The sequence below is a fragment of the Triticum dicoccoides genome, chromosome 1A (assembly GCF_002162155.2).
Source record: "Triticum dicoccoides isolate Atlit2015 ecotype Zavitan chromosome 1A, WEW_v2.0, whole genome shotgun sequence".
Taxonomy (NCBI): Eukaryota; Viridiplantae; Streptophyta; class Magnoliopsida; order Poales; family Poaceae; genus Triticum; species Triticum dicoccoides.
The window spans coordinates 551,603,624-551,613,781 of NC_041380.1; the positions used below are offsets into that span (position 1 = coordinate 551,603,624).

The 10,158-nt window shown below is 46.4% G+C and overlaps 2 protein-coding genes across 2 annotated transcripts; both read left to right on the forward strand.

Moving 5' to 3' along the window:
- The first annotated feature begins 200 nt into the window (after nt 1-200).
- On the forward strand, nt 201-3,978 carry LOC119288421 (glucan endo-1,3-beta-glucosidase 8-like). Its single transcript, XM_037568048.1, has 2 exons — nt 201-578; nt 2,502-3,978. Exons 1-2 carry the CDS (start codon nt 235-237, stop codon nt 3,604-3,606), a joined length of 1,449 nt encoding a protein of 482 aa, XP_037423945.1. The 5' UTR covers nt 201-234; the 3' UTR covers nt 3,607-3,978.
- A 1,815-nt stretch (nt 3,979-5,793) lies between these two features.
- LOC119288432 (probable choline kinase 2) lies at nt 5,794-9,723 on the forward strand. Its single transcript, XM_037568057.1, has 7 exons — nt 5,794-6,289; nt 7,861-7,982; nt 8,125-8,320; nt 8,649-8,766; nt 8,891-8,938; nt 9,037-9,137; nt 9,234-9,723. The coding sequence occupies exons 1-7, from the start codon at nt 5,876-5,878 to the stop codon at nt 9,342-9,344; spliced, it is 1,110 nt and encodes a 369-aa protein (XP_037423954.1). The 5' UTR covers nt 5,794-5,875; the 3' UTR covers nt 9,345-9,723.
- The last annotated feature ends 435 nt before the right edge of the window (nt 9,724-10,158 follow it).

Genomic DNA, 10,158 nt, shown 5'->3' on the forward strand with positions numbered 1-10,158 from the left:
CAATTGCCAGCAAGCCAGCGTAGAAATCCAGCACTCACACCACCTCCGCCCCCTCCCTCCCTTCCTACTGTAGCACGAGCCCCAGCGAAGAAATCTCCAGCTGTCGTCCCTCGCCTCCTCCGCCAACGCGAGGGCGCGCCCCATAAAAACCCCAGCACTCACACCACCCCCGCTTCCCCCCACCCCCCGCCACAGCCCCAACCACACACCCCCAAGCACCCTAACCCTCCCCCCATGGCCGCCGCCGCCGCCATGATCGCCGCGGTGGTCATGGCCGCGGCCGCGCTCCCTCGCCCCGCCGCGGCGGCGTCGGGCGTGGGGGTGAACTGGGGCACGATGATGTCGCACCCGATGCACCCGGCGGCGGTGGTCCGCATGCTGGCGGCCAACGGCGTCGACCGGGTCAAGCTGTTCGACGCCGACCCCTGGACCGTCTCCGCGCTCGCCGGCTCCGGCATCCAGGCCATGCTCGCCGTCCCCAACGACCACCTCGCCTCCCTCGCCCGCGACCCCCGCCGCGCCCGCGACTGGGTCCGCGACAACGTCACCCGCAACCTCGACGCCGGCGTCGATGTCAGGTACGCACCGCCGCCTCCCCCTTGTGTTAGTTAGTAGTTACCTCACGCGCGCGCTCTCCGTCCGTGGCGTGCCCTGTTCGGTGGGTGTGTCACGCGCGCATGCTCCTGGAGCGAATTTCGGTCGGTGGAGTTGCGTGTCCGAAATGTGTGTATGTGGTTCGTTTGCGCGCATAGGAAATGTTTGACGGAATGTCGCGCCAGGGCGTGGAGTTGCGTGGAGTGGGGATTGCGAAGTGCTCGATTTGGGTATGTGTTGTGTGTTTTGGTTCATGCGGAATTGATGCCATGCTTGTGCTGGTTGTTGCTCGATTCAGGTCCCTTCTGGAGATATGTGTGAAGGCAAGTGCATCATATATATGTTCGTGACTGCACAATCGAGTTAACTACTCTTCATACGGGTCATCATGTACTTATGATGTTGAAAGCCTGATACCGTGTTGAGAGTAATATTGCAGCAGTACTTGATAGTTCGGACAGTCAGCATGAGGAAGTTGTAGTGCAGCTTATGCCTTATGGTTGTTCACAGTCATAGAGGGTGTTAATTCGTTGATGATGGCAAAAATGCTGTGCATGTTGGTTCAGTGACATGGGACTGGTGGATGGCAATTCTATCTATATGTTTTTCTACCGTGTTTTTATTTAGTTGTCTTAATCATGCAATGCTCTGTATGTTCGTGACTGCACAATCGAGATAACTACTCCTCATACGGGTCATGTACTTATGTACAAAGTCTGACACCATGCCAAAGTACTAGTGCAGAGTTTTATAGTTCAAAGAGGCGGCATGAACAAGTTGTAGTGCAGCTTATGCCTATGCTAATGCACCGTCACAGAGGGTGTTAATTAGTTGATGATGAAAATTCAAAAAAAAAATGATGATGGCGCAAGAAAGCTGTGCATGTTTGGTTCAGTCACATAGGACTGGTAGATGGCAATTCTCACTATATGTTTTGCTACCATGTTTTTATTTGTTTGTTTTGGTTGTGCAATGCTCTCTATGCTGATTTGTCATGTAAGATAGTACGTATATGGTTCGACGTGCAGGATCAAGTATACTATGTGCTTGAAGCAGTGTCTGTCAGCCATAAGACATGGCATTATAAATCTGGACACTGGGACTGGGAGGGTATATCTAGTGCTTCCTGTGCTTATGCTGTTTATGTGCTTCAGTGTATTTATATTCAATGTATATTTACACTACTAGATCGATTGTTGTGAAAGCTTATTCAAAACGTGGAATGAGTAAACACGGGACTGGGCTGATCAAGTGCCATATCATTCGAATGTTTGTAATTGTAGATTACCAGCGATAGTCAGAATGGAGTATTACGTGATTTTTACTGTTTATTACATCCTACATACGCATGAGAAATTTTACTATGATAGCTTGCATGTATTTTATTGGTGATGGCATGGAGTAACAGCTAGGGATTAGCTAGGTTGCACCATAATTTGGTACTGCTGGACCATTTCTAGAATTCAGGGACTTCAGAAGTTTAGATTATAGCTCAGTTAGTTTTGTAGTGAGAAGCATATAGTGCTTTTGGTGTAGCTGCAGCCGTCATGTTAAGCTAGTGAGCTCTGCAAGTGCCACTGTCACAATGTTCTCATGTGTGCTACTAGTAGTGTCTTACTACATTTCTACTGCAGCCTTATGTATTTTCCTCTAAGATGATGCTTAAGAAAAAAAAACTAGACAAATCTTTGTATCTTTTGCACTAGGCCAGATGCGCCGTGACTCGTGAATAGTCACTTTCGTATTCAGTTCCTCAATGACTCATGACTTAACAGTGTATGTCTGAAACATTTATTTGAGTTCGATGGACATGTTGTGCATGTTTTTATTAATTCCACCTATTTATTTGCAACTTTTCATCTTAGTTCTTGTGTGATACTCTGGTTACATCCATTGGTTTTGTTCAGGTATGTGGCTGTTGGCAATGAACCATTTCTGAGGAGCTACAATGGCAGCTTCATCAACATTACCTTTCCTGCGCTCAAGAACATGCAAAGAGCTCTAGATGAGGCTGGCGTAATGGTCAAGGCTGTTGTTCCCTTGAACGCTGACGTCTACAACTCGCCAGAGAAAACACCAGTGCCATCTGCTGGGAGTTTCCGCAAGGATATCAACACCCTCATGGTTTCCATTGTCAATTTCCTCCATAGGAACGATGCCCCTTTTGTTGTCAACATCTACCCGTATCTGAGCCTCTATCAGAATGCAAACTTCCCTCTGAACTTCTCCTTCTTTGATGGTGGTAGCAAGCCAGTCTTTGACAAAGGGCTGGTATACACCAACGTGTTCGACGCCAACTTCGACACCCTTGTTTGGTCGCTAAGGAAGGCAGGCGTGCCCGACATGAAGATCATAGTCGGCGAGATCGGCTGGCCAACAGACGGCGACAAGCGCGCCAACGTCAAGTATGCACAGAAGTTCTACGATGGTTTTCTGAAGAAGATGGCCAAAAATGTCGGGACACCTCTGAGGCCTGGTCACATGGACGCCTACCTGTTCGCGCTGATTGACGAGAACCAGAAGAGCGTGCTGCCCGGGCGCTTCGAGCGCCACTGGGGACTCTTCACCTACGACGGGAAGCCAAAGTTCCCCATGGACCTCAGTGGGAATGGCCAGGACAGGTACCTGCTCGGGGTCCAAGGGGTGCAGTACCTGCCATCGCAGTGGTGCGTGTTCGACAAGGACTTGAAGGATAGGTACAGAGAGCTGCCAGCCTCCGTGAACTACGCGTGCTCGAACGCAGACTGCACGGCGCTGGGGTACGGGTGCTCGTGCAACGGCCTCAGCCATGACGGCAACATATCGTACGCGTTCAACATGTATTTCCAGACCATGGATCAGGACGTCAGGGCGTGCTCTTTCGGAGGCCTCGCGAAGATCGTGACGACGAATGCGTCTCAGGGAGGATGCGTGTTCCCGGTGCAGATTCTGAGCGCTTCGGAAAGGGTGGTGCCACTGAGAGTTTTGGCCGCGTCCTTGGTCCTTTCGGTAGCTGTGTTCATCCTCATGTAGGCGAGGCAGGGCAGTGAGAACTGGTACATCAAGCTGCTGTCAGAAGCTGTTACTACATGACACGGTGGGGAGCACCGGATTGCAAGAGTGGATTTTTTGTTCGTGCTACAAGAGTCTGTAAGGCAAAGCTGGTGGGTGATTGAAGACAGAGTCTAGTTTCAGAGGACAGTCTCACAGGGCGACAGGTGTGAAATTCTGAATTCTCAGCACGTCAATTGCCATGCTGACCGCTGATATTCTACAGCGGCATGGCTTTCCAGGTTTCTGTTTGACAGCTACCTACAACCTGTTTACTGGCTAATAGTCAGCCTGAGCGGTATGCGAAATGAGCAGTTTGTCAGTTTAAACTATCCTGCATTTGCAGATTCGATCTTTTCCGGATGTATGATGAACTGCGAAAGAAACATGTGCTTCGGGATGACAGGCATACGGAAGGAGCAGAATGCGTGATGTCTCTGTCTGTTCCTTGAGTTACTGATGGAGCGAAATGCGTGATATTTTTATGTGTTGGCTTCAGTTCCTGTTTATTTTTTTTTAAATCTCAGTTCCTGTTCTTTTGTTGATCCCAGTTCCTGTTTTAATTGCGTGCGCTCTTTGCCCCAGTTTCAGTTCCCTTTCTCTGTTGTACAAGTTGGCTCAGGGAATAGTTAGCTTGTGGTTTATTCTAAAGTAGAAACAGTTCTTGCTTTCATCTAAAAAAAATACAGTTCTTGCTTTTCTATATCCTTCCTGATGAAACGCGAGCCCGGAGGCAGGAATGGGTCTACCTACGTTTTTTTTTGAGACAAAAAATAGGTCTACCTACACAGAGTACTCCTAGTTATCTCCTGGGCCAAAACGGGCCTCAGGTTCGTCGATGATCTCACCAGAGCCCACATGGGGTCCCTGCCTAGGTGGCAGTACCTTGTGGCACCATGTGCTCGGCAGGCTGTCAGCCTGTAGGCACCACCAAGTGGGACCAGATGACAGCAAGGACCGGTGTTTTTGCGCGGACACCCTCTGGTTATGAGAAAAATTGCTGCAGAAGGGTCAATGTTAAGTAGTCGCATCATGGCACAGTTGGTACATGCATGGAGACGGGAATCTTACTTGGTTGGGGACCTGTCAATTGCGAATCTTAGACAGGATATACATTCAAATGAATGAATGATGCGACACATGTGGTTCATAGGATAGGATTATCGTAGGAATAGGAATTTTGTAAGAAATAAGATGACATGTATCTCAAATCCTATGAGTAGAAATAGGAAATGAGATGCCATTTGGTTGACACCAAAGAATTTTTTTCATTGAGTCTAAGCTCATTTTTATTTTCCTATGAAATGTGAAGGATAGGAACCAATCCTATGTAGGAATAGCAATCCATTTCTATGAATCAAAGGGCTCTAAAGGAAAAAAAATCCTATACGAATCCTATCCTCTGAAATTCCTATGAAATTCCTTCAAATCAAAGGAGGCCTTAGCTGTTTTCCTTGACTCTAAACAAGCTTCTCCATGCCGAGAGGTATTTGATCGATGTAATCCTCTGTCTAGGTGCTCTTCGATCTTTGGCCAGACGATAATTGTTAGCGCCCTAGGAAAAAAAACAAATTTACCAAACACTCGTACATGCATGTCTGCCTTGATCGGTCGGCGGGGCTAATAATAAAGCTTTTCCGCTCTTACAAATGGATTATGAACTTATGATCTTGGTAAATGTTTTTCTCTGTTGGGGAACCTTATGTTCTATTCTTAATCATTCATGGCAGTACAGTCAAATCCATGGACCATCTAGAGATGACTACAGGCACTAGATGTTGTAGTTCTCTTTCGACCAATCTTGTTATGTTGATGGAAGGACGGGGCAAGAGTGAGATCGACGGTGATGTCTTCGCACCAATTTCAACGCGAATCAAGTGTGTGGTGCAGTGGATGCAAATTTGACCATGTATATACATTTCGCGAATGAGATTCCATCGTGTCATGTCGCTTTCTTATAAATGAAAAACACAACCATTTTCCTTTTTTCCATATAGGAAAGAAAACGGGATCTGAGTTTGACTAGTGGTTCACTTGTGGACAAAGACGAGAGGGGGCCTCTTTAAAACGGCGCCCACCTGTGGAGGGCGAATCTGCAAAAGCGCCGCGGGCAAAACGAACCGTCTACTTATACGCGGGGCCCTTCCTGGATCCGCGTGGAAGCCGATCGAGAACCACACGCGCGCGCGCGGAGCACGCAGATCCCTCCCTCCCATTTCTGGACGGAAGATTCCTTGCGGCCTAGGTGGATATGGTGGCGATCGAGGGCCAGAGCCTGGCGGAGACGGCCGCGGCATCGGCGGTGGCGGCGGCGGCGCCGGCGGGGCTCCCGAAGGAGGCGCGGGGGCTGCTGCACGAGCTGGCGGCGGAGTGGGCGGACGTGGCCGACTGCCGCGCGCTGGAGGTGGTGCCGCTCAAGGGCGCCATGACCAACGAGGTGTACCAGGTGCGCTGGCTCACCGGCGGCGGCGCGGGCGGCGGCGAGGAGAAGGGGGAGGGCGAGTACCGGAAGGTGCTGATGCGGGTGTACGGCGAGGGCGTGGAGGTCTTCTTCGACCGGGAGGACGAGGTGCGCACGTTCGAGTGCATGTCCCGCCACGGCCACGGCCCGCGCCTCCTCGGCCGCTTCCCCACCGGCCGCGTCGAGGAGTTCATCCACGCCAGGGTGCGCCTTCCCTCCATCCATCGCTCTCATTATTTCCCCTTTTTTTTTCTTTAATTTCTTCTGTACGTCTCGTTCCGTTTCTTGTCCCGTTCGATCGATCCTGCCGTCCTCTCCGAGGACCGCTCTCGTTTCTCACGCCCTCCGCTCTTTTCAGAGGAAAACGTCCTCCGTTATTTGCCAGGCTAACAACCTTTCCTGATTCCTTTCCCAAAGGAAGCTTTATTTACGTATTTGGAGGGATAAGGACGAAGAAATCTGTTCTGTTATTACACCATTTAGCCCCCCTGATATAATGTCATCATGCACAGTATCAGATAGCGACGAATTGTTTACTGTATTGACTATTGAGGTGCCATAATTCTTCATCCACCGACGGTGTGGATTGTATTATTGCCTGCAATTTCAATCGTTTGACCCTTAGAAACTTATCCAAGATGTTCTTCAAGTCGTCGGTGAATGGCCAATTCAATACGGGTTAACATTGTTTATGTTATCTCGTTGTTGACTAAATTGCATATCACTGTACATGCGTGCTGTGCTTTTTAATTGCCTTTTTTCTAGCTTATGAGAGACTTGTGGCAGAAATCGTATGACTTGTAAATATGTACTTGCTCTTAACTTATCAGGCTACTTTGGTTGTTGTCATCGTTTGACATTTCTGCTCCTTCCAAGATTTTTATGCTGTATTATTTCCATGCTGTTGTCATTATTGGATATATACTTATGCTGCTTCAAGATATCTAATTCAACGCTTCAAATTTCTCATTATTGGACACTTCTGATCCTTGACGATATTATCTAGTAGTTGTATTATTTCCGTGCTGTTGCCATCATTGGACACTTCTGCTTCTTGAAGATAATATCGAACAGTTGTATTATTTCCGTGCTATTGCCATCATTGGACACTTCTGATTCTTGAAGATATTATCTACTACCTCCGTTCCTAGATATACGACGTTTTGACAGTACGAATTGAACTGCCAAAACATCATATATTTAGGAACGGAGGTAGTAGTAGATGTATTATTTCTGTGGTGTTGTCATTATCGGAAATTTCTGCTTCTTGAGGATATCTAATAGCTGTACTGTAATCTGTTTTCTAATTCAACACTTCAAATTTATCATATTCCGATGTACTGTGTATTGTAGAGGGTCATTTTAGTTTATATAATTAGCTATGTACCAGCTGAATTACTTGACATGACTAAGTCAAAATGTTCAACTGAAAATATCTTCTGAATAAATGAGGGACAAGAAGATGATTGACTTGGACTAAGCAGGATAGACAAGTACTGTGACATGACATGGAGGGAATCATCTTCAAAATAAAGTACCTTAGAAGGGGGAGATTAGTTTAGAAGGAATACTTAGGGTGGGAATATCACTCTTTATTCACCATTAGTTCCCATCATTTTTCAACGGAATCATATTCCGCTTCCTTTATTTCTTTTAAATGAAACAGAAACGTGCAGGATATATGTTGCATTAAGACACCAGATTTGCTTTGACAGGAGATATTTTAGCAGAATGAAGAAATATACAGAAAAAACTGATGAAAATATTCCTGTCAGACACTTTCAGCTGTTGACCTGCATGATCCAGAGATTTCAGCTATTATAGCATCCAAATTGAGGGAGTTCCACCACCTTGACATGCCAGGTCCAAAACGTGTCCTCATGTGGGATAGATTGAGGTATTGCGGAAGCTTCAGTTACACAATTATCTTTCTTTAATCTCATTTAGTCAGTTATCGTTGTATTTACACAGTTTCTAGAACTAAACATATAATGAAAGTTAAGTACTAACTGGAAAATACGTATCTTCATCTTTCATAGGAACTGGCTCAAAACTGCCAAGAGCGTCTGCCCCTCTGACGAAGCCAAAGAGTTCCGTTTGGATAGCCTGGAGAAGGAGATCAATGCATTGGAGAGTGAATTTTCGGGGGAAGACCAGTGCATAGGATTTTGCCACAATGATCTCCAGTATGGCAATATCATGATTGATGAAGAGACCAAAGCACTGACCATCATTGTAAGTTATTGCAACCAAGCGTATGTTTGAGTCATTTAGTTCTGTTCATTCGTCAGGTTGCGGTGTCATTATGCTGCCCTTGCTGGTACAGTCAAAGAGTAGTAAATTTCTGTTTCTCAGACAACACACTATATCAAGGAAGGATTGATTCTTTATTTCCACAGTAACCTCCATGTTATCCTGACTGCCATGCCTATCTCTGAACTTGAAACTTTGGTTTGTGTTACAATTAACCATCTCATTTGCATACTAAAACTATCCATTTGTAGCATAGCAAAGGTTGAAATATATTGTCCCCGTCTTACTGCCTCTCTTCACACCTTTACAGGACTACGAGTATGCAAGCTTTAACCCAATTGCTTTTGATATCGCAAACCATTTCTGCGAGATGGCTGCGGACTACCATTCAGAAGAGCCTCACATACTGGACTACACAAAATATCCAGGTATGTTGCATGGCGGTTATTTGTCGAAGCTACTGCTTTTTGCGCACTGTTAATTTCCATCTTTAGATACTTTGATCAACTTACACTGTCTATTTACTGTCGCTTACTACTCCTGCTGCAACAGATGTCGATGAGCGGAAGAGGTTTGTGCAGACCTACCTGAGCTCTTCAGGTAAGCAGAAACCTTGTCATTAACCTCTTGTTCCGCAGATGCAGATTTTCTAGAGCTATTTGTTTCACACCATTGCCTGATTGTGCCATCTGTTGAAGGTGAGGAGCCTGACGCAGAAAAGATCAAGGATCTGATGAATAACATTGAGAAGTACACACTCGCCAGCCATCTCGTCTGGGGCCTCTGGGGAATAATTTCGGTGGGCTCATTTGCATGATCTCTGTCACTGATCCTCTCCACTGACCATGAACACCATTTCCATTCGATCTAATCGAAACCTACATCATGTGTGCAGGAACACGTCAACGATATCGACTTCGACTACATGGAGTATGCGCGGCAGAGGCTTGCGCAATACTGGCTGAAGAAACCCGAGATTCTATCCTGCCGTGTTGATGATGAATGAACCCCCAGCAATGATCAGGTGGTGTCTTTTCTGATGGCCACTGGCTTCTGCACATAGTACAGCTTGCGATGCTCCTGGCGCGTCGATGAGCTTGCCTAGGGTACAGAGTTTAGGTGAAGGTGGGGTGTGCTGGCTTTTTAGTAGTTCCCTTGCTCATAATCAGTCAGAAGGTGCTTGTAGTAAGGTGATGTGATCACTTCTGTGTTGTGTGTTTTCAGTAACAGTGGCTAGTTACTTGCGTGTGTTCAGGTGTACATATTTTGCAGTTTGGGAGTGTGGCTGATGCTATCAGGAGTAATAAAAGAATGTAAATATTTGCGTCGAATAAAACAGGGATACAGAAGGAAAATCATTAACAAATCCTGCTTTGAACATTTAACTGACAGATCTCCACCTGTGTTGATCTATTCGGCCTGTTCCTCTATGAACTATTGGTGGGTTTAGAATGTGAGGGTGAAGGCGAAAAGTGGAAATGTAATCCGGGCTACGTTGAACTCCTTCTAGAGAAATAATTTGTAGGCGATAATACATTTCACCTGTCTTTTACAAAAAAAAAAGACAAATATGTTCGCCAGCGATCTCTAGGCACTTGGAAACTGTAGCCGCTGCCAAGTGAGAAGCTTCCAATATGGATGAGTTGTGGCCTCAACTAGCTCAAGATCGTTCATCAATGTGCTTGAACCATTACCAGTAATCTCTGTTTTCCTTACCCGAGAAAATAAAAGGGAGGGCTCTTAAAAGAGCAATGCTACATCTATGAACAAAATTAACGTAATCTTACGTGATTAGACAGCTGGCGATTTATGATTGGAAT

Excerpts from the sequence above, each read along its gene's own strand:
- LOC119288432 (XM_037568057.1), top strand. The coding sequence starts at position 5,876 with ATGGTGGCGATCGAGGGCCAGAGCCTGGCGGAGACGGCCGCGGCATCG. Across the intron at positions 6,290-7,860 it reads AGGAGTTCATCCACGCCAGG|ACACTTTCAGCTGTTGACCT; the intron begins GTGCGCCTTCCC and ends TATTCCTGTCAG. Across the intron at positions 9,138-9,233 it reads GCCTCTGGGGAATAATTTCG|GAACACGTCAACGATATCGA; the intron begins GTGGGCTCATTT and ends TCATGTGTGCAG.
- LOC119288421 (XM_037568048.1), top strand. The coding sequence starts at position 235 with ATGGCCGCCGCCGCCGCCATGATCGCCGCGGTGGTCATGGCCGCGGCC. Across the intron at positions 579-2,501 it reads GACGCCGGCGTCGATGTCAG|GTATGTGGCTGTTGGCAATG; the intron begins GTACGCACCGCC and ends GGTTTTGTTCAG.